Raw genomic sequence first — 23588 nt, 5'->3', positions numbered from 1 at the left:
TCCGCACGCAATCAGCTTCCGTTTCCGGTCCCGGCGACCCGGCTCTGCCGTGAAGACCTTTGCATTGTGGGAACTTCCTTTCTCACTCCCCGGCCATCTTGCCGGCTGCTTTTGGTGAGTAGGGTCCGCCCGGCCGAGGTTTAAACGGCACCGGGAACCGCTTAGGTTACCGATTGGGGCTCCGGATCTTAAACTTCCTGTCCTGTCCTCCGTATATTTCAGGTTGGGGGCCGCCCCGCGCCTAAGGCAGGAAGATGGTGGCCGCAAAGAAGACGGTGAGTGAGGCGGGCCAGGGCCGGAGGCGGATTCACGTGGAGAGATTAGGCCCTACTGGGGCGGGCAGACCTGGAAACACCGAGGAAGCGACATGCCTACTGGCATTTGGAAGGTTCCAAAGGGAACCCGAGAGATCCTTTCAGTGACTTGTGATCTTGATTTAGGAGGTTTTATTAAGGGACCCAAGTTTCGGGAAAGCTAGACCCTAGTTCTGAGGAGGTTGCCAAATGAGGTCTTCAGGTCCGTGTTAAATGTTTGCTTTGTAGAAAAAGTCTCTGGAGTCTATCAACTCTAGGCTCCAACTCGTTATGAAAAGTGGAAAGTACGTGCTGGGATACAAGCAGACTCTGAAGATGATCAGGCAAGGCAAAGCGAAACTAGTCATCCTCGCCAACAACTGCCCAGCTTTGAGGTAATCGAAGGAACCTCTCGCTTTTTGTGTCGCCCCCTGCACATTCATCGGGAGCTGATATTCAGGAATGTGAATATGTAATCTGGGTAGCATGAAATCACTTTTATGTAAAACTCGTCTTCCAAGGGAACGCTTGCAGCATAATTAATACAATTGCTATTACAGTGTGTGGGTAAATTTTCCCTCTCTCAGTATCCATATGTTTTGTCTTTGGGAGAAATATGTAACATCAGGGGTGAAAACCACACAGAATGTCAAAATGTGGAAAGCTCAGAACTTAAGCATATTTTTTTTCCCAGGCATTTTGTGTTGTTTTCTCTTTTTTTGTGTGTGAATCTTTTTGCTTTGCAGTGCTTTAAAAATGCTTCCTTGTATGAATTTGTTTTAGTGTAGGAAAGATGTTTATTTTAGAATCATCTAGTTCAGCCCACTGTGTCAGTTTTCTGAGCCTAGGCTTTTCTTGACTTACCGTTTTGAAATTGAACCTAGTGGGTATTGTAAATAAGCTAAAGAAACTAGGAGCTTGCAAAAATAAAAACCACGTAATCAATTCCCTACCCTTGTTGATTTCCTATGGCAACGCATAACATGCTCACAGCATTTTTTATCTAGGGTGTCTGTGCTTAAACTGGCAAAGCCTCGAGTTGACCCTCCATTCCACCCCATGGTTTGGTCAAGCCCTCTTTAAAGCCTCTCATCTATAACAGTACCTCTCAAAAGAGAATGTGCTTACAAATCACCAGTGATCTTGTTAAAATTGAGATTCTGATTCAGTGGTCTGGGAGGGGGCCTGAGATGATGCATTTTTAACAAGCCACTTGTGATACTGCTGCTGGCCTGTAGGACTCCTTGCAAATTCCTAAACCCATAAGTAACTATTTCCTCAATTGACACTGACATCAAAGCAATGATCACTCCCCATCTAGGATTCAGTGCAGCAAAAGGTGATAGAAATAGCTTGTCATTTAAAGATAACTTGGATTTGAATTCTGGGTCTTCTATGTAGTAATGCTGGGCTCCATTTTTTCAATAACTTAAAAAATACAGGGGTGGATAATTATTTTAGAGATTGTCGTGGAAATTTCATAAAATGTCTTGCACATTGTGAATGCTAAGTAAATAATGGTTTCTCTTTGTTTCAGCCTGTCTTTTGCTTTAAGCATAGGTACTATCTTAAATATAAATCTTGGGTAGATATTTGCTGGTTGGCAAGAAATTATTTGAAAATCCCGTGTTACTTAAGGAATCCAAGAAAAGCTGACTTGTATTGGTTAATGGATATCATAGTAAGTTTCTGAGAGTAATTGGTGGTTTAGTTATTGTATAAAGGCCTTGCCAACATGAAAACTAATGAGAAATAACTATTTATATAGTTAGTCACTTGGTATGGCATTTATTTATTTGCTTGTTTTTTGTTCCCAAAGGAAATCTGAAATAGAGTACTATGCCATGTTGGCCAAAACTGGTGTCCATCACTACAGTGGCAATAATATTGAATTGGGCACAGCGTGCGGAAAATATTACAGAGTATGCACACTGGCTATCATTGATCCAGGTATGCCTTTAAAAAATCACAAAATCATTTTATTTTTTTGCATTTAATGTAATACACTAGTATTCCTTAGCTCCTGAAGTCAGATAGTAAAAATTTATATAGGAAGAGGTAGCCTGTAGTTTTATTTTGCAGAGAATTAATAGTGAATACATCAGTACATTATAAATTATGTTTTTACTTTGAAATCATGAATTTTATTTGATGTACCTAAGAAATAGTGACCATGGAGTTAGTAGTTTATTTTGGAAAGGAAAAGTGGATTTGATTTACCTATCAAATTAGCTATCTCTAAACTTTCACTAAAGAAAAGGAGCAAACAAATTGTGGGCTGTCAAAATTTTAAAAATTTAGATGCTGGTAATAGAAAGCTATGTTTGAAGACAAAGAACTTGGTGAAATAGAGGGTTATAAAGGGGAGAAATAATCAGATGAAATAAAAGAAAGTTATCTTTACTGGTTGCCTGAGGACGGGTAAAAATAGGTTGAGAAAAAGTACCTACGAATACACATCATCTTATGTTTTCAACTTAAGAATTTTTAGTTAATTCATAACACATATGCTGCGAATATTCTCGCTGTCCTGATTTTGTGATAACCAGGGCAGGCTAAACATTCGCTATATTAGAACCATGCATGTGTCCCCAGACCTAGGTTTTCCCCTAGGTCTGGTTTTTAAAATGCTGGTGATAAGCCCAGTCTGATTTATTATATGACTGTCCTATATAGGAAATGGCTGTAACTCTGGGTATCTTTGGTCAGCCTTAAGAGATATAGCAACTGTAATAACTTTTTGGAAGTAACCAGTGCTGATTTTGCAGTTATGTCTAAAGGCATAACTAAAGAAAGGAAATTCTGTGATTACCAGTTGCCATTAAATGAACTATAAAATTGCTGTGTTTTATTTTCTAGGTGATTCTGATATCATTAGAAGCATGCCAGAACAGACTGGTGAAAAGTAAATCATGTAAAAATTTTCTTTAATAAACCAGCCAGAGCTTGTTTTAAAAATATTGTATCCATTTGTTATTTTCCTTTATATATTTTTTGTTTCTGCACTCTTTTCTGAAGGTAGATTTAGAGAGGGTGAGGCAACTAGATGTGGTTGCAACTTTGAGGTTAAGAGGCATACATCTCAATTTCAGTTTTTTTTGTTTTGTAAGGGGGCATGCACTGAGTTCCTTTCCAGTACGAGGTTTTTAAGAGACTTGATTTTCTTAATTCCTGTCTTGGGACATTGTTAACATTTTTATGCTTCTGAGGCAACAAAGTTCAATGATACCAAAGTTGCAATTGGCAGTCCAGTTTAAATCTACCAAATCTTGAGTAGCAAAGAGCAGCAAATGAAATATATTCCCCCACCCCCGGAAAGTTGTCATAGATTAAGAAAAGCTCTAATGAACTTTAATGAAGAAGGAACTTTCCTATGGGTAGGCAATGGTAGGGGTAAATGGAATGTACTTGGATAACTTCAGAATAATCCCAGGTATTCAATAAATGTTAAATCCAAGATTGCCTGAGTGTGTTTCATATAATTTTGGTCCTAAAAAGGTACACTTGTGAAGTGTGTTGGGTGTTCATAAGAAATAATTTTGGGGAAAATACAGACTTAGCTACATCTTGTGATTAATTTCCTTGATTTGCATTGTTGAAATGTGTATGTGTGTGCGTGTTGGCATGTGGGTAGGATAGATATATCCTACCCAATCGGCTGGGATCTGAGGGAGGCTAAGGAAATGACAAAGTATCTTTAGAATTTTAGTTATCAGTCTCCCTATCTCTGTCTATTTTGTAGGCAATTCTTGGTAGATAGAATGAAACATAGGAGATAAGTATGCTTTCTATATAATTAGCCAGAAAGGTAGGCAGTAACTGTAGAGCAAATCTTGGCCGAAGCCTGTGACTTGGAGTCAGAGCACTAGTCGACCTCTTAATATCTATGTAAGAACCATGGGTGAGTCAAAGGCCCAGTTTGACGGGTGAAGGAGTTGGTTTCTCTCAAAGTAATGTCACATGATTTTAATTGGTGCCTAAAGTTAATGTGAGGTTGTGTATATAATTTGGAAAGACTGACTGTTATTAAGTAGAGTATTACTGGTTAAGTTACTTATATTTCTTAGTTTGGGAACCTTACTGGCATTGGGATGAACCAATTTTTTTTTGGAGGGCTGTGGCAAACTGCAGGATATTTCTCACGATGTCCTAAAGAGTTTGTGTTTACATATCCAGAGCTGGTATGCTCGAAGTCATTTAAAATGTTTAAAATCTTTATCTTGGAAAAGAATAATGCTATCACCTTGCTTCCATAGCTGTATAAAATGTTTCTATCTCTTGATTAAGGAATTTTTTTCATAATCCATTGACTTGGTCAATTTCCCACCTTTCCCCCTGACAAATTGACTTTTCACACTATTCAGGTTATTTGGGGATTATTTTTCCCTCCAGGTTGACTAGTTCCAATTTAACTTCTTAAATTGAACACAACATTGCAGTTGCCAGTGTACCATTACTTTGCAATTTTTCTATTACATGTCTTTTTTGACTGCAGGCATTTGGCTTTTTTTTTTTAAGAAAATAATTTATGATTTCTAGAACCTCTTCCTAGGTAGTAATAATGTTATAAAATTATCTGGCTTTTACCTTTTCCTTAAAAATACTTTTTGTGCACTCACTGTCCCCCCCCCCATCACCCATTGTTTTATTGAAGTTTTTAAGGTTGTATGAAAAGAAATCTTTAAAATTTAATTATGTTTCAATGGTAAAGCTGGGTTTAACTTTTTGTGGCTAACTATTGGAATATGTACCTGAAAAATAAAATACAGACTTGTATCTGAACTGTATAAAGTGTTCGTTTTAACAAAAGAATACGTTTTAACTAAATGTAATTGATAATAGCTTAAGTTTCTGTTTTCATGCAATTGTGGAAAGGGATTATAATTTATCCATAAAAGACATTTGAGTTTTCCAATAACATGTAATTTAAAAAATGAAGTAAAACATCTCATAAAATTTAATATAAACTTAATTAGTCTTCCACCCCAGAAGATACTTTATTGAATAGACTGTGAGAGACAAACTCCACAATGTTGTTATAATTTCCATTTCATATTCTTAAAATACTGACCTTTTATTTTAGCAAAAATAAAGGGTTAATGGTTTATGACTTCTCCCACCCTGTAATGTTTACAAAGTAAACCTAGTTAAGATATTAGTAAAGAAAAATGCAAGAACTATAATTGTCAGTCTTGTGAATTTCAATATTGGAATTAATTTACAGTAAAATAAAACTTTGTGACACTGAGTTAACAGTCTCTCAATAAATACAAATTAAGAGCATAGTTAACAATGTAGAGATACGGGAACATCCAGATGTCAATACAATTAAGATTTAGGGGAGATAGTTTCCTATAGGATAACCCTGTCCCTTATTTCCTTCTGATTTTTATTTACATGTCTCACCACAGGTTGAACAGGACCAAACCGAGCTCAGCAGAATCATGAGCACTTATCTGTTAGATACAAAGGACTATCTATACAGAATAATCAAGGACAAAAAAACAACTGCAAAGGAAGTCAAGCCTTGACTTCTTTAAATTACATGATAAGAAAAAGATTCAGAAATGAACATTTCAGTTTTAAAATAACATGAACTACAATTAGCATTTTTGCTTTCTTTTACTACTTCAAATGGTATTACTCATAAAGTAAGTAATACTTTCATAAACATTAAAGCCTGTCATATCAACTTCCTTCTTAGACTTGACAAAAAGTCAATGAACCAGTTATTTTCTCCCTATTTTGCTAGGCCAAATGGTTAATTCAGCTGATTCCAGATTTAGCTATAATGGTAGCTAAATGCATTTGTTAAGGAATCACTAGGATATAGACAAAGTCATTTTAATACTTGTGGATAATTATAAGAATATGAAAGAAAAATTTTTAATTCTTAAATACTGTTGGAGAGTTTTAAGACTTTAAACACTAAAAGTGCACATGTAAGTGTAATGTGCAGAAAAAGATGAGAGATTTTTGCTATACAGGCAAACAATTGTGTCTCAGACTGGAATCACTTTTTAATTTGTTACTTTCCCTCTAAAGAGAAACCAGGAAGAAGAGGATCCTATGAAACTGGTTTAAACTATCCCAGATGCTTTCAGGTGATTCTTTTTCATACAGGAACTTCTAAGTAATCACACTATTGCCATAGTGAATTCTTTCGGCAGGGTAGGTGCGTGTCTTCACTCTCTTTCTGCTGGCAGGCCAGCAAAGTTAGCTAGGGAACATCTCAGGGGAAGGGCACACTTAACGAATGGAGAGTTGCTGAAGGTGGTTTTGTCTGTAGTTTCCTCATTGCCAAATTAGTTCGTCTCAAAGAACTGCCAGCTGCGTTTTCCAGAAAGGTTAATGATCACATCAAACAAAGTTACTGGTGTCCTGTGCTGTGCTGTAGTCAGAGCTTCCCTTCTAAGGTGGCATGTTAAAATGCCCTTTTCTGATTATAGTGCAAGTGAGGTTATAGCTGGGTATCTCTGAGTAGGCGGTTACAGGAAATTCCAGCCAATTGGCCTTACTCCATTACTGTACTGAAGTACCTATTAGGCCCAGAGATTGGATAAAATCCCAAAGAGGAGGCTGGGTATTGTGGAGTGTGTTAAGAATTGCAGTCATGGTATGACGGCAGAAGCAAAAGGCATCTAGAGAAGAAACCAATCTATGTTGCTCACGAATGCAGTTAGTTGAATATGACCATCTGGAAAAGCATATTTGTTTGTGGAAAACAGCCTTTCATTTGATCTGCTGTCTTACAAATTGTGCTCCAACAATGCCAGCTACCTTTTAGGCTTGCTGTTTCCTCCCCCCCCCTCCCCTTTTGCAGGGCTTACCCCTAACTCTGAGGGCAAGCCTACCACCCCCTTCAGTCTAGATCAGGTGCCTCTGTGTTACCATAGAATCTTTTTAATGGAATTAATCATATCTGTCTCTCACTAAACTAAGGTCCTAGAGGGCAGGGACTGACATTCAACTTTGTATCACGTGACTGAAATCAGTCAAAAACTAGAGTGAATATTGACTTTAATTGATATGCTTGTGGCTATCTGACCCAGAATTTGTCTTGATGGTAAATCTTGAACATCTTGTGCATTTACCATTATTTAATTTACTACTGCCTACCTTTTGACTTCAAAAGATAGTTTAGGAGTGGGGATCTGCTAGATTATTTTACTCAGGTAAAGTAAGCAAAGAAATGATTCTATCCTTTCTTGCCTTCATCCAACCTACAGTTAACTAAAACACCATCTTTGTGTCAGATATTCTTGGCTCACTGAAGAGTAAAAATAACTTGAGAATTTAAAATATTTTAGAGCCTTTGCTAAGCAGTGTACATGTTAACCCATTTAATCTTAACAGTCCAAGGGAGGTAGTACTTCAACTCCATTTTACAAATGAGGAAATCAAGGCATGGAAAGGTGAATAACTTGTGCAAGATCACAATAAATGATGAAACTGGAATGCAAAACCCTTACAGCAGAGATGTATAGGCAGCAAAAACAAGGAAAACAGAAGTATTTCAAATTTTAGGCGATCCTTAAATGAAACTTATTGGATTAATCTATAAAATTTGATGGAATGGTTGGAGACTTGTTCCTGCAAGTGTTTCCTTACCACATTGGAGAAAGTGAAAACCCTGTGATGAATGTATTTGTTACAAAAGGGGGAGAATTCTTTCGAGCCACAAGAGGGCGCCTGGACACAAAGAAACAAGGCCATCTTTAGTCAGTGCTTTGCTTGCTAATAAAAACTTGATAATTTTTAAATAAAAAGGGATATGTGGGAATTCTGTAGATAAAATATTGTAATCTAGAATGTCTCACTTTACTGTGCTATGTTCTTGCACATAGTACATTCCACTCCCAAAGCCAGGCTTGTCTGTTGTCTCTACTTGCCTGTCGATTTTGTGTCATAAAGGTTAAAACATCCTGCCTCCCTAAACAGCCTTGAGTGCCAGCATGTCTCCCTACCCCGAAAATCTCAATAAAAACTGAAATGAGAACTGCTTGGGAGGACACTCCCTTGAGTTGTTCTCACTCTCGCCTCTCTTGACTTTTGTCTCGAGTAATTCATTGCGTCACTGTGGTTACTGCTGGACAGCAAACCACACCATGTGTCTTCAAGACAGTCCCTTGTATGTTGAAGACAAGCACGCTGGCCTATAACTCATTGTAAGCACCTTTAGGGAAGTATCAGAACAAAACAAACAACTATTTGTGAATGACAGAAGATTAAAGTGGCCATGGTTAAGTTATTACTGAGTGATTTTAGATTATTGATAGATCTGGTGAGCGTTCATAATAAAACAATGCAACTGACATGGAAATTTGCCTATTGCTGTGGCATATGACCTTTCTTAAGAATAAATTATGACTGGCAACATTATACTGTTATTGTCTAATACCAGACAAAGCAGTACCAAGACATCATGGACAGTGAGGAAACTAACAAATCCCTAGGAAACTTAATGCAATTTCTGAAACATTTAAATTAACATTTTACCCATTCAAATTTTACCTAAGAAGGTTAAGCATCTCTTTTAATTTAACATCACTTTCCATGGAACTCGTAACATAATAAACCTAATTATTTCTAGCACCTCTCTTTTTACAAGGTGAAAGAACAGATCCCTTGTGATTTTCCAGGGTCCCTCTTGGGAAAATTCCAAAGATAGTTTGATATCTTTGGCAAAATGTCAGAAGTTATCAGGCAGTTTGAAAACTTGGTTGAACACAGTCATGGACCACTGTGAAACAGTATGTGGCTCTCCATTTAATCAAAGTGACAAAAGATTTTAAAAGCAAATATAGGGAGATAATGATTGAAAAGACCTGTGATGCACACCTTTCATACCTGGAAAGAATCATGATTTTTCGGATGAAATTGAGGCCTAAGATACATTGTTACCACACAATTATGTCACTTTGGGAAGGACATTCTGATGAAAATGCATGTCTTAAAATATTTAAATAGTTGGCAGTTTATTCAAGGTGTCTTGTTTTGGGCCCCCAAATACAGTGGCTTCCATGGGAAGTATGTCATTTTATGTATCTTCATTTCTTACTGAAGTTGTAGGCTATAGTATTTCTTGCTCATGGTGCCTTCCTGAGCTTACTGTGCAATTCATGTATAAATATATTTTACAAGTTTTTTATTTAAGGAAATATCTTTAATGACGAGTTGAAGTCCCCCTTGACCTTGACCCTAACCCTGTCCCTAGCCCTATTCCTATTTGTTTTTCCAGGACAACCACTATTTTTGTGTATATTCCTCCAGAACATTTCTTGTATTTAAATACTTACATTTGTGTGTGTTTGAACAACTTCTAGTAATGTTTGCTTTAAATTTTTCAGAAATGGTGTCATGCTGAATATATTCGGTCATTGACTCTGTTATTCTACCATGTACACGTGTAGATTTAGTGCATTTCTTTTAAATGTATTTCTTTGGTGTGGATAATACCACAATTTATCACTTCCCTTTCTGATGTTTGTTTCTAATTTGTTGCTTTTATAAACTTTGTATAGGTCTCCTTGAATGTGTGTGCTCCAGTCTTCTACTTAGATACCTGTAAGTGCAATTGCTCGAGTTACAGGGTTATGTGCATTTTCACTTTTACTAGGTACTGACAGATTGTTCTCTAAAGAGACTACCAATTTACATTAGCAGTATGCAGAGCCCCACATTCCACATCCTTATCATTATACTCGTAGTCAAACATACTAATTTTTGCCAAGCTGATGGGCAGAAAATGGTATTGTTTAAACCTGCGTTTTCCTGATTACCATTGAGATTGAGTATTTTTTCACAAGTGTATTGGCCATTTCTCATGTATACATACCTTGCATTTAAAGTTAAGCAAAGAATTTTAGACAGAATACCATTCTCTGAAGTAGTGAATTTTAATTTGTATAAAAAAAATTCAACCTGTTATACAAGTACGTATGTCCTATGATTTTATGCATACATCCATATACATATATCAAGGTAACATCCAATACAAAAAAATAGCTTTTCCTATGGCCAGTGTTCTACAGAAGTAAGACTTTGCAAACTATTCTATAGTCAAACAAGATCGCAACACTAAGGCAGGAAGAGCCAAAAGCAAATCATATCCACAGTATGTTACAAAATATCTTGCGTAGCTTATTTCTTCTCATTTGAACTCATAGAATTCTGACACAATTTTTTTCCCTAAGTATTTTCATACAAGTTGGTGTCTTCTTTTAGTTTTTGTTCTATCCTGAACCAGCTTTTTCAGTACATATGTTTTACATCACGTTACAGACTAAGGATAGTCTGAAATTTGGAGCTGGGAACTGCTTTCATGGTAATTCTTAATACAGTGACATGTATACATATGTAGAGCATTTCTAATCTTCATCTGTATCGCAGACGATTTTCCAGAGCTTCCATTCTCTGTGTCATTTCTTCTAGTGAATCTCAAATTAAGGAAGAGGAATCAGAATTGCCAATTTTTATTTCCTTCAAATGCAATTTATCTACATAAAAATTTTCCCTGAAAAATAATAGGCTTTGCTTTTTTCCATTTCTATCAAGCATATAAAACCCTGACTTTTGTACTAATTTTTGCAAAGCTGATAGGTAAAAAATGGTATTGTTTAAACTTGCATTTTCAGTAAACACCTGCTTTATCAAGACTTGTACATACAAATCAGGTTAAGTACTTTCTTAAAATTACTGAAGTCAGGTAACTCAATTTGAACTTTTTTTTTTTTTTAATTTTTAAATTCCATTGCGCACCATTGACCCTGTTGCTTGTAAATTAGTTCGCCGTAGCACACCTTAGGGATCCAGAAATGAAAAGGTTTGGGAATATGATGAAGAGAATGAAAGGATTAGGCCTTGAAAAGTAAGATATTCTGAAATTGGAAGAGAAGGGAGATGAAGTTTTCACCTGTGATGCCAGATTAAGGCCATGGGGAATGCAGCCTTTAGGAATTCTAAACTACCCCCTTGCCTGTGTTCCTTAATCTCTTGCACTTGGTACCTCTTGTCAAGCAGAAAGGATGTTCAGGGGTGGAGGTGGTAAAAGGGAGAGGAAAAGGGCATTAGAATAAGCATTTGTCTTGTCTGTAAGTGCTTTAATACCCTCTACCTGCTCCCTTGGTGGCAGAAATAGAGACCAGGTTCATCATCGATATTAACCACTGTTAGAAAGATGATTTTATTTTACTTAGGGGAGCTTATTTCCAGCTTTGAGGAAGGGATTTGCTGTATGCTGTTAGTTATGTAAACCCACTGGCACAGAGGTGGTTCGGAATTAAACCAGTTTCCCTGTAGACTCGTCAATACACATTGAGATAAATATCAGCCAGCTCTAGTAAGCTTATGTAATTTTAAGTTCAGAGCAGTTGACAGGGTGTTCAACATGTAAAAGCACTGAATCCTCATTTCTCCATTATCCCAAAGCATTCTTTTTATTTGTAATATTGTTTTAATGAATCATTGAATCCTGCTGTTCCCTCGGTAGAATGTTTCATCTTTTAGAGTGCTGATATAAAAGATCTCTGCTGCCAAGAAAAGCAGTCCTCCAGAAACCTCACACCAAATCCACATGTGACTGCAGTGCTAAAGGAAAGGCTTGGAGTTTAGAATGAGTTTAAAACCTCTTCATACTACAGTATTCTTTGCCTATATGTACTGTACCTTTGAGGCACTTCAGCCCTGGTGTACATAACCTTCCAGCAAAGAGGGAGTTAAAGTTTTGTTTTTTTTTTTACCTCCTCTACTTTGCCTGCTTACTTGGTGGACCAGCCTTATTGCTAAACCCCCTAGAAAAGCAGGTGACAACTTAAGTCTTTGACCCTTGCCTTTCAGCTCCGCCCTTCACTCTCAAACACCTTATCAGGGTACTTTATTTTTTTAAAGAAAAAATTTTTTCCCTGGAGTTTATTCTTGACTTTATGGAAATGACCACATCAAATATTTGTGAAGCTTTGATAATGTTCTTTACATTCCACATAGAAGCATAATAGAAAAGGATATAGCGCTGTGTTAATTTTCTTACTTCTTCGTTTGCAAGGTTCTGGAACATTATAAGGTTTTCACATTTGCATTGATCGTGTTTTTCTTCTGAAGGGCTTCCTGAGAAAACAGATGGAAAGTGTTCACCTCTATAATCCACCAGACTTCCAGACACATAATAGGACTGAATCAGCACATGGAGGAAACCATAATGAAAGAAATGTTCAACTTTTTCCATGCAGTAAATACCAGGAAAGGGCTGTGCATGCTTCCAACACTGGAAGTGGCTTTTACTGAGCATTAGTGAGGAGATTACTTGGATTTCTTTTAGTTTATTTATTTTTTAGTTCTCTCTTTACTTACTTCCTTTTCTTCTGTTTTATTACCTGCATCCTTTTCTTCCTTAAAGCTAAGTTTGCAGTAAACTGAAAGACTGGTATCAGTTACCTTATAGTAATATTTTACCTAGAATTACCTGAAGATTTTGTTGACTGGTAAATTTTTTGTGTAGACTGTGAAAGCGTGTCATCATCAAACAGGTATCTGTGTTGCACTGCAAAATTAGAACAGGAAAGTAGGTCTCGGATATTTACGGTGACTGGCTCAGATTCTGTAAAGAGAAAGAAAACTGAGATCAAACTTGCCTAACATGGTTGTGGTTATAAAACAGCCATCAGCAGAGGAAGGCACTCAGAATTTCTAGCTCTTGGTACATAGATTGACCAAGCAGAGGTGCAAGTTACAAAATAAGACAAAGTATAGAGAAAATGTTTCCTATCAGATGGTGGGGAGGGGGGGTGGGCAAAGTTAGCATAATCATAAATGATATCAGATAAATCTCACTTTACAACTTGTCTGAAGGGAGGCTATAGTGGAAGCATCCACTGAAGTTTCTAAAAACACTGCTTTTTAAAATTTACCTGTTGGCTGCTGGACCCTCTTTGGCAGTTCCCCTGCTGGGGAGTCCTGGCTTCCATCAGAATCTTCGAGAGCTGAGAGAAAAAAGATGGCCAAAAGGAATGACAGTTGTCCACATACACATGCCTTTAGAAAGCTGATCCCAGACCACCTCCTCACCTGCCTGCCATAACCCAGGGTATTTCAGTTTCGCTTGGCAACACCAAGGATTCAAATAAGTGTTTACTACAATAATCCAAGACCACCCTGTGGCAGTTCTCTCAAGTAAGAGAAACCTGGATCTCTAAAGTGAGCCTTCTTACTTGAGACTGCCCCCAGAAATGACCTGTCTAGAAGGTAGGGCAGAAAAAAATTAAAATTGTCAAAGGGTTTAGTTGCAGTGGCAGCAACTCTACTTCAGGCATTTCTCCTTAAATGAAAGAGCTTAGAGACAAAACATCATCTGTTCACATTAGAAACCTGAAAGGCCTTTCCTTCCTAGCCCCTGTTCATCTCAGTATTCTTTCCTTCTGGGGGAGTAAGACACATAGCTTGGTCTGGGAATTTATTGGTGACTGAACCTGAGACATGAGTAAAAGGAAAAATGGCTTTGGGCAGAACTGCTATATGTAAGCATGCCTGGCACAGTTCACGAACTGGAGAAAAAAATATAGAAAGCTAGTGAACATAAATGTAAATTCTAAAGGGCAGTCTAATGTTCTGTAAACAAAAAATAGTCCATGCAGGGCTGGACAAGCCATTTAATTTTTCAACAGTGGGCTTGAGGAATATTGTCCCTTTCCACTCCAATCACAGGCATATCCTAAAATTGTGCATCAGCTCTCCTGATAAATATAAGGTTTGTTTCTTAGTTAAACGATCATCTCTGTAGGGTTTTTGTGAAGATTAAGTATGCCTGTGTATCAAAACAATCACACTGCTTGGCAGAGAACAAGTGCTCAAGCAATGATAGCTCTTTTTCTTTTTCTTTTTTTTCTCTTCCCTGATCCACTTTTTCCCTGCTGTTGCCCACCAGGGAAACACTTTTTTTGAACACTTTGAAATCAGGGGTTGAGAATTTCTTGTTCAAAGGTTCATGCTGCTCTGTTTACAAAGGTCTATTCTAGACATAAGCTATCTGGTACCTTCACATATGCCGTTCTTTAGTTTTTCACTTATCTCCCCCATTGTGCTGAAGTCTTCTGCATAGAAGAGATGCTTGTCTGTGGGCTCAGAGGCAATCTCTTGTAGTTCTTCCTCAATGGCTTTTCCTACCCCAACAGCATACATAGTTATACCTAAGAAGAAGAGCAAATTAAGAACAAAATAAGTTGTATTTCCAGGGTCTGTACTGCATGGTATGTTGCATGGTATGATTTGAGGGGTCTATGTCAACTTCCCTTTTTAAAATGTTCCCACCATTTTTGTTTTGGCCCTTTGAGCAAAAGGGAAGGATCCAAGAGGAAGATGGGGTATCCAGGAGAGGTGGGAACAACCTGTTGCTCGGCTCTGGGCAGTTCATTTAGCAAATCTTCAACTTTTACCTGTATTAGCCTTATGGATGAGTAGAAAAACCGTTAATCTTACAGCTTACTAAGTGGAAATCTCTTATGGAAGAATTCTAAGAAACTGGTCAATTTATGACGTATCCTAGTTTCTACTTTTCAAAGGTACACCAGATGGGAACCTTAAGTTGACCTGGGGCCAAGTGAAGCTGCATTCTGCCCACCTCTCTTGAAAAGACACAGCCTTGTGACAAGGTGATAATCTGAAAAGGAGAATCTGCAGACCACTGGAAGTGTCCAAAGTCGGGAAAAAGAACAAACCCAAGTACTAACTTTAGATTTCAAAAGCGATATGGAGTTACTCTAAAAGCTTTTCTAAACAAAATTAATCATTAGGCCCCCTCCTCGTGTGAAAATAAAACACAATAAGAACTTAAGTTCTGTTAGATTTCTAACATTTTTCAACACTTGATATCTTATTCTGGCTAATTCATCAGACTAGGGTTTTAAAAGTACACATAAAATGGCTCTACGCCAAGGGGCAACAGTTACGCCGTGTTCTAAGTCCGCAAAAGGGCAATAGCCAAGTGTGGCATATTTGTCTAGAAACCCAGTGATTTTATGACAACTTCCTCAAAAGGATAACTACTATCTTAAGATTGTGTTAGCTATACACAGGAGTAATTAAATGCATTAGAAGATGTTACCACATGTATCTTGTTGAATCAAGAACCCAATAAACATGTTCCCCTCTGTTACCACCTGCCTTTGGGTGATTCATGGACATCTGAGTCAGGAAAAGGGTAAGGTAGATTGGCCTTAATGAGACAAATAAAAGGGTCAACCACTGTCTTTGGAGACCAGAATGCTACCCCCAAGTACTTTTTTAGGAATGCAGGCTGGAGGGGCCCGTGGGTTTGACATGAACTCCAGCCTGATGATTCAGAGCAGGAAACTTTTTGTGGCTACCACTCTTTGGGGCTGAAAACAAGAGAGTGAAGAGTGAAGTAAGGAACATCAACAGGATGGCGTGCTTCACAAAGAGTGATTGAATGTCAGTGTGAACCAATCTCTCTGTGATGAGGAATGGAGTTTAGTGAATTGCTAGTTCGCTGGTACTTTCATTGCTTTGTCTGTTTACTCAGCAAGTGTTTGTGAAGCACCTCCTATGTGCCAGACCTGACCTAGGCCCTGGGTTCATATGTCCTGAATGAGACCCTGGTCTGTGCATAGCCTTGTCCCCCCTTACAGAACCTGCTAAAGCACTGTGCCCTAAGTAAGTTCTTAAAGAAGGTGGCTTTTGAACAAACTGCTTCACAGCCTCAAGTTTTCTCAGCTCCCCAAGGAATCCAGAGGCTGAATTCACCATAAGCTGTCTTTCCCAACCATCCTAGCTTTTTGGTTTCCTTTTGCTAAGAGCATTACTCCTCTGCCACACTTAAAATCTGTAAAATGAAGGAAACCCTCAGCTCCCTCCCTATATTATACACTAGTCAGGAAAACCTTGGAGAAGAGGCTGGGCTTTCCTGAGCAACAACAGTTTAGAGTCAATCTCTCCCAACATTTTGATATTCTCAAAAGCTAAATTTTACCTCCTGAAAACACAAGACTATTCTCTCTGCTAGGGCTATTGTGCTTCAGAGTGTTCACTTGAAACACATTTTTAAAAAAGTATCAGTAGAAATTCCCACCAGGAATCTATTTTTAACAAGCTCTTCAGGTGATTCTAAAGCAACCAGACCAGTGTTTGGGAACTGCTGGGAGTGTATTTATCTGTGGTTAAATAGCACGTGCAGGGTTGATGGTCTCCGTCGGAGGTCATCCGCTGGAGGTCACCCATTCATTGGCTAGTAAATCACAGCAGATGATTACTCAGGCATGGTCTGTGCGTAGATTAACCATCTAGTCTGCAAGAATTTCTCATCCTTCCTGAGAGTACTCTATTTAAGGCCTCTAGGTGGCAGTTTAGTAAAGGTGTATGAAAGTGGTTGTGAGGACGCTGTTCTGTACTCGCTGAAGTTGGCCAGCTGTGACGTCTGAGTGAGTTTAAGAAACCTGAACCTTGAGTGGTGTAAATCATACGTCCATGCCATATTACCATTGGCCTTGGCTTTACTGGCCCACTCGGAGACATCATCCTGAGCGCGTCCGTCGGTGAACACGATGGCCACTCTGGGCACCCGTGAAGAGAGAGGCCTGGCCCCTTCTATTTCCGTAAAACTTTTCTCAAACATATGTTTCAGGGCCAACCCAGTCATCGAGCCCTTGCCCATGTATTTCATGTGGGCCACGGCTTTTTTCATGTCCTTGGCTGAGCTGAAAGTTCTCAGGGTAAACTCTGTGCGGACCTGTGTTGAATACTGGAGCAGCCCCACTCGAGCAGCCTTGGGGGAAATCGCCAGAGAATCTATAATTCTAGTTACAAACTGCTTCACAATGTCAAAATTCTCTTCTCCAAGGCTCTTGGAACCGTCGATCACAAACACCAGGTCAATTGGGCCTTCAGTGCATCCTACAAGAATGAAAGGAAAGTTGAGATAGTAAAAGAATAAAGAACCATTTATGCACAAGAGTAAAGAAAACTATGCTTCAATTGGAGGCATAACTGCTTTGGGGATAGTAGGACAGATAAGAGGGGGGGGTCATGAGAACAATAATTTTCACACTAACCTTTATGTTTGACTTGTCCAATTGATAAAAATAGTATTTTTCACAGAAAAAAACATAACCAAGTAACAGATGTACAAATTGTCTAGGAAACCAGGTCCATGCCGAACCCTGGATCACTGACAACAAGCTCTGGGTGGGACCGTGTATAGACTATAATGAAGGTTCTGACAGTACCCAAAGATTCCTATAACTTTATTCCAGGAGGGTGACGAGGCCCTAGTGTTGGCATTCTGACAGAAAATGGAGGAGGTTCTTAAAATTCAGTTCAGCCACCACCTTTTCCAGGGAGCTTTCCTGATAATCCAGCTTGTATTAGTTATTCTCTATATACCCTGACCCTGATAATCTATTTTTTAAAAATTACTTATTGAACATCTGCTTTGTGCAAGGCAGTGAGCAGAACAGGGTTGCAGTGGTGAGCAAGACAAAATCCCTGACACCAAGTTGCTTATAGGCTAGTGAAAACTCCATGCATCCACACACTACATGGTAATTCTTTACGTCTCTGTCTCTTCCTCCATTCTAAAAAGTTCTCCTCAGCAAGGATTCATTTTTGTATCCCAGTGCCTGGCACACAATAGGTGTTCAATAAATGCTTGTTGAAAGACTAGATGGCTGAGGTGTCAGCACACCTGTAAGTACCCTACTAACCTATTAAAACTTAATAATGATTCATCACTGTGAATGCTTTTAATCTACCCTGAAGCTTTTGGTTCAGATGGTTGACATTAAAAGAGAGAGAAAAGCTTTATTTAAACACTTGAGCAATCTGGGTTTGAAGAGAGATTTTTGTTATTTAGGGCAGCATTAGAAAAATTTACAGTTCCCAAATTGATGATCTCATTTCAAGCACAGTCTACAGTAGGTGGCATAACATTTTCTTTTATATAGCAAGCATCTATCTAATCTTTGAAAATAAAGCACAACAAAAATATAAGCCAGTAAAGCACACACACACGCAAAAGTATTTCTATGCCCGGCCCATACAACATGCCAATGTGAGTGTGTGCACGTGAGAGCAAGAGAGAGCATGAGTATATAGGGCCTGGGGTCTTCTCTTTCTCCCTCAAGTGCCTGTCCTCATTACTCAACCTACTGATTCCTTAGCAAAAGCAGAAAAAGCCAAGTCAGAGGTTCATTTACATTCCGTAGCCTGTTCTTGAATCAATCAAAGGAAGATTCTCATGCACGTGGTTCTCCAGCAGATTTCAGAAATACTGGAATAATTTTCCAGCAGCAAATCTGTTTCCTTCTCTTCCCTACACACACTTCTCTTACAAAAGGAAACCAGCATTTGCAGCCTCCGTGCACAGATGGGGCTCAGAAGGCTTCTCCAGGAAATGAGAAGTCCCCAGACATTTGCTTTCAGACCAAGAAAGAATGACAGCTCCACTTGCTGGCTTCTTGTTTGCAGAAGTCTGCAGGAAAGTCTGACTTTCCTTGGGCATTTTCTTTTTGGTAGTTAAGTTGAAGAGACTGCAATTTGGAGCTCTGATTTACTTTCAGAATTTAATTTTCACAGAGTTCTAGAATTTCAGTGTTGTACAAGTCCTTTAAAATTCTTGTAGTCCAGCTCCCCTGGTGCTTGCTTATATCCTCTTTACAACATCCCAACCCAGGGGCTATTCACCCTGGGCTTGAACCCCTTTACTGACAGGGAACTCATTACCTTGCCATGAAAGCAGCTGTCCTATCTCTGGGCAGCTCTGCTATTGATGATTAGAATAGCTTTCATTTCGTGAGCTCTAACGATGTGCCAGCACTGGGCTAAGTGCCTCATGATTTCATTTATTCCTTAGGACGATGAGGTAAATACCACGAGGTAAATACTATTATTATCTTCATTTTATAGATGAGGAAATGGAGACTTGAGGACATTAAAGAATTTGTCCAAGATCATAAAAGTAGTAAGAGCTGGGGTTCAAATTCCAAGTCTGTCTGACTCCGAAGCCCATGCTCTTAATCAGTTAATCACACAGCTTCCCTGATAGCAAGTTTCTTTGTCCTCATGCTAAGCAGTGGGTTCTCCCCAATGTACTTTCTCTCCCCAGGGGTCATATAAATTAAGACTAATGAATGGAGTAACAGCCAATATGGTATTTGAAGGGTACTTCAAGTCTTTTTCTAGAAAGATTCCTGGTTTCTTCCTTTATTTCTCACCTGATGTGGTACTGAACTCCCTCACAGGATGCTTTTTCTCTCTAAATTGTGTTTTTCTCTATCCTTTTCCTTTCATTTTGATTTCTAAAAAATAATACATGCACATGGAGCAAAATTCAGACATTACAAAAGAGTGTCTATCATCTATCTAGAGAATGTTTATGTTAGAGAGAATCTTTTACAAAATACATCAACGGTAACGTACTAGATAAACCATTCAGCACCATGCTTTTTTTTCCATCTAAAATATCTTGGGAATCATGCTATATTAGTACAACTAGAGCTGCTTCATTCTTTTAAATAGCTGCACAGTATTCTATTGCATGGATGTACCGTAATTTATTTAATAAGTCTCTTATGGATGGATATTTAGCTTGTTTCCAATTTTTGGTTGCTGCAAATAATGCTGCAAGAAATATCATTGTAAATATATGCAAATCTCTGTAGAATAAACTACAAGTGGAATAACATTCAAAATAGTGCCAACTGCCCTCCAAAAGACTGTACCAATTCAGATACCCATTGATAATTTGTAATTGCCTATTACAGCATACCTTTGCCAACATAAGGAATTATCAAAGTTCTTGATCTTGAATAACTGATAGGTAAAAAAGATATCATAGGTTTAATTTCTTCCTACATATTTTTACCTTGTTTCTCTTTTCAGGGCTTCAATATTTCATCTGAGGTTTAGAAAGGTCTATTCTCTGAAATTATAAAATAATTCCCTCAGGAATTCTTCTCTTTCTTTGCGGTTTTATATACTCTTTAACATTTAAACTTTTAATCATCTCTCTTTTCCTAGAGTGCAACGCCCAGAACTGAATATAATTCCCTAGCACAGAGCAGAAACGTAATTTCTCCCTCCTTCATTCCAGATATTCTTATCCAGTCTAAGATCACTTTAGCCTTTTGGCTGATGATGAACTTACAAAATTTTTTCACACGTGCTGCAGTTAAGCTCTGTCTTCCCCATTCTGTATTTATGTATTCGCATTTATGAGAGAAAGAGAAGTGAGGGGTTTGTACCCTGAAAATACTCCAAAAAACAATTGCTCCAAAACTAAATCAAAGCAAAGAGCCAAGTTCAGATCACTCACTCTTGCACCGTCTTCCATCCTCAGCTAGAACAAATCCCTGTGAGCATTTGCAGATGTATGAATTGCCGTTATTAACACAAGTTTGTTCACAGCCATGGCGGGTTGATTTGCAGACATCCTTCCCTGAGGAAAATGTAGGGAGTTGAACAATCTCATCAGTGTAGAAATAAGCTGGACTGAACAATCATGTAAGGGGAGATTATGGAAGCAATCCATTTTTTAAAAATCCGTCTCCATTCAAACGTTTACAAATTTCCTTTTTCAGTTTAATACTCAGGATAGGCTGAGCCAAGGGAAAAGCTCCTCTAAGAAAGCCCTAAGTCCCACAAGCCTGAATGGTAAGGCAAACAATAGAGTGCCTGGGTTTCTCGTTCAGTTTTAGAACTGTTAGGTATGCTTTGGGTTTTGATTTTCCTGAGCTGATTTTTTTTTTCCATACACATCCCAATCACTCCAGTTTTGATTATCTAATGAACATTTCTCATGTGTGAGCCACTTTAAACTCTTCAAAGTAGTTACAGCTCTTTAATTCTCACAACATCTATGAGAGGGGGAAGGCAGGGGTAATTGTACCCAATTTATAAATGAACAGATCCTCAAAAAGTTTCACTGAGTTGCCCAAGTCATCCAGCAAGTTGATGACACAGCTGAGGTGTGAGGTCTCCTGAGACTGAATGGTGCTCTTCCTCCTCCGTATCACAAAAGCCCAGGGTTCTCTTCTGTCATTAGCTCTCTAAAAGGAGAAGCTTCAGGCAAAATTGGAAGCAGTGACTACAGATCCCTGTAGGAAGTGGGAATGGTGGAATTTGATTTAGCGATCAAATGCCAGCGGGAAATGTTTACAGTAGCTCAATTTATGGGCAATAAATGTGTTGACTAAGTACTTGGTGTGTATGTGTGCTGTGTGTGTGCATGCATGCATTTACAGAAACAAAAGCATGAACCAAAGGATCAGGCAGATATCATAGTCTCCACAGAATTGTAGGCATGGCATCCACAGAAGGGATGCCCGGCGTGAAGGCAGACCTAGGACTGTGCAGGGGGTTCTGTAGCTTTAGAGTATTAGCATCTCAAGAGTCAGTTATCCAAATGGAACTTGTAGCTAAAGGTAGGAGCTCTTCTTTCTGGACAAAGAATGAGGACAGTGAGTTCCATCCAACCCAGCATTGTTAACGTGTCGAGTGTCCCCAGTTACCTCAAACTAGTCTTGTGAGGAAATTCCCAACCTCAAAAGCAAATGAATTAATTTTGCCTCTGATTTAAAAAGGCCGTTTTACCCGTCAGGGCAGAGTGACACAAAAGCAAGTAGACAGTGTCAAAACCCCCCAAAGTTAGGGATTAATAGTTTAGAATCTCACAGAGGAGAAAAAATCCTGCCCTATGTTCTTTTAATGCCCACTGTACTGAGCTCGTGTGTCCATGTCCCACTTCCTTTGGGAACCATATATCTTTTAGCAAAAGCCAAACACAATCCCTGAGTCACTTTCCAAATAAACTTTCAGGGTCTGTTTTAAGTGACCTACAGAAGTAAATGATAGAGTGGATAAATAAAACCCACAGACATTCTCTTCAGCTCCTCCCCTCATTTATAAGGTCTCCCAAGAAGAAAAATCACTCTAGCTTTCTTCAAACCTTGTAGTAATTGCTGCAGAGATTCTCATTCAATCCAACTAGCCAGCACTGTGCTAGGTACTGGGCATCCACATGTCTATCGTGGAAAGGGCCAAAATGAAAACAAGCAAAGCACCCCACAACCCCAGGAACTTGACTGTGAAATTCGTGAAGAACTAAGGGTTGACTGAACTGATTATTAGCAAAACCCTTTCAGAGCACCCGACACAGGATCTTCTACCTGTGACATTAGTAATAAATGAAGATTTTAAAGATTAAATGAAGTTCTGTAATTGTCTGGGCCCCACAGATGGAAAAGTTCGTCTCTACCTCAAAGCTACTTACTTCTGCAGCGTTTCCCATCCTCCAAAAGCCGGAATCCCTCCATGCACTTGCAGATGTACGATTCGTCATTGTTCACACAAATGTGTTCGCAGCCATGGTCTACTGCTTGGCAGACATCTTTCCCTGAGGACAGCAGAGCCAGTTAGAACAATTTGACCAACATAAGTTTTACATGGGCTTCACCTTGGATGATACATCCATCTCAGCCACTGGAGCCACGGTGAGCTCAGTGATATATGGAGCAGAAAGGTAAAATTGAGGATAGACTTTAGTGGCTATAATTTGGGCTAACTCTTCAAACTTTTCTCACTATCATTGCCATCATCATTCATCATCACCTACTTTGGTGTCTCATACAAATGCAATCCATCATCAGCTTTCTGCAAATGTAGCTTCTGGTATCAGAATGGAAACACTGTTGGTATGATTACTTAGGAGATTAAACATCAATTTAGATTAGCAGCACTGCAATCTATTTTTGGCTTTGTCCCTGATATATCACTTAAGAGAATCACTTAACCTCTTGGAGTCTTAGCTTTCCTGTCTGAAAAATGAGAATAATAATTTCAGTTACCCATCTTTTCTTCAAATAGTGTCAACCTGAGTTGCTCTTTGCAAAGTGCTTTAAGAAGTGTGAGAAAAAAGATGGCTGATAAGGATGAAAATCATTTGCTCAAGGTTACATACTCCCCTTTGATTATAATGGGATGTAGCTTGAGATTTACAGTAGCACTCTAAGGCTGCCTATCCTGGGTAAGCTTGTCTCAGCCCAGTCTAAGGAGCTTTGCTTTCTGAAATTTAACATTGGCTTCATTACAAGGTAGACTCCATGAGAGATTTGTGCCACAAGAAATAACAAAAACAACAACATTATTAAAGATAAACAGAATCTCAGAGGAGTTAAGCAAAGTTACCAGATAACAAATGGCAGGGCTAGAAGCTGAATCTTGGATTTGAGACTGTCCATCTTTCCACTAGTGCACTGTTTCTTGCCACAGAGCATAAATTATCAATGTCAGTTG

The 23588-nt window shown here is 38.6% G+C and overlaps 2 protein-coding genes and 1 non-coding gene across 6 annotated transcripts in view; 2 read left to right on the top strand and 1 right to left on the bottom strand.

Annotated features, from left to right (window-relative positions):
* The first annotated feature begins 39 nt into the window (after positions 1 to 39).
* RPL30 (ribosomal protein L30) lies at positions 40 to 3750 on the top strand. Its single transcript, XM_037802891.1, has 5 exons — positions 40 to 114; positions 223 to 275; positions 543 to 688; positions 2113 to 2243; positions 3153 to 3750. The coding sequence occupies exons 2-5, from the start codon at positions 255 to 257 to the stop codon at positions 3200 to 3202; spliced, it is 348 nt and encodes a 115-aa protein (XP_037658819.1). The 5' UTR covers positions 40 to 114; positions 223 to 254; the 3' UTR covers positions 3203 to 3750.
* On the top strand, positions 2804 to 2935 carry LOC119509716. The gene has a single exon (XR_005211774.1). It is a non-coding gene; the product is annotated as a small nucleolar RNA SNORA72 (small nucleolar RNA).
* Positions 3751 to 10173: 6423 nt separating the features above from the next.
* MATN2 (matrilin 2) overlaps positions 10174 to 23588 on the bottom strand; it is a 163070-nt gene continuing 149655 nt past the window's right edge. For 3 of the 4 annotated variants that reach the window (XM_037802886.1, XM_037802889.1, XM_037802887.1), the window contains 8 exons: positions 22567 to 22689; positions 20611 to 20733; positions 16779 to 17192; positions 14321 to 14473; positions 13199 to 13270; positions 12754 to 12888; positions 12300 to 12398; positions 10174 to 10726 (listed from right to left, as the gene is read on the bottom strand). In XM_037802886.1, the coding sequence (XP_037658814.1) occupies positions 10671 to 10726; positions 12300 to 12398; positions 12754 to 12888; positions 13199 to 13270; positions 14321 to 14473; positions 16779 to 17192; positions 20611 to 20733; positions 22567 to 22689 (1175 nt within the window). In that variant the 3' untranslated portion in view covers positions 10174 to 10670. The remainder of the gene's footprint in view (positions 10727 to 12299; positions 12399 to 12753; positions 12889 to 13198; positions 13271 to 14320; positions 14474 to 16778; positions 17193 to 20610; positions 20734 to 22566; positions 22690 to 23588) is intronic. The other variant, XM_037802888.1, reaches the window with a different exon arrangement.

Source organism: Choloepus didactylus, chromosome 14 (assembly GCF_015220235.1).
Source record: "Choloepus didactylus isolate mChoDid1 chromosome 14, mChoDid1.pri, whole genome shotgun sequence".
NCBI classification, from domain to species: Eukaryota; Metazoa; Chordata; class Mammalia; order Pilosa; family Megalonychidae; genus Choloepus; species Choloepus didactylus.
The sequence above is the reverse complement of the archived record's forward strand: the minus strand, read 5'-3'. Positions and strand labels throughout refer to the sequence as shown.

What these genes read in the sequence shown, in the direction of transcription:
- RPL30 (XM_037802891.1), top strand. Translation starts at nt 255, where the DNA reads ATGGTGGCCGCAAAGAAGACG. An exon ending in TGGTGGCCGCAAAGAAGACG is followed by an intron (nt 276 to 542) that starts GTGAGTGAGGCG and finishes TTTGCTTTGTAG; the next exon opens with AAAAAGTCTCTGGAGTCTAT. An exon ending in ACTGGCTATCATTGATCCAG is followed by an intron (nt 2,244 to 3,152) that starts GTATGCCTTTAA and finishes TTTATTTTCTAG; the next exon opens with GTGATTCTGATATCATTAGA.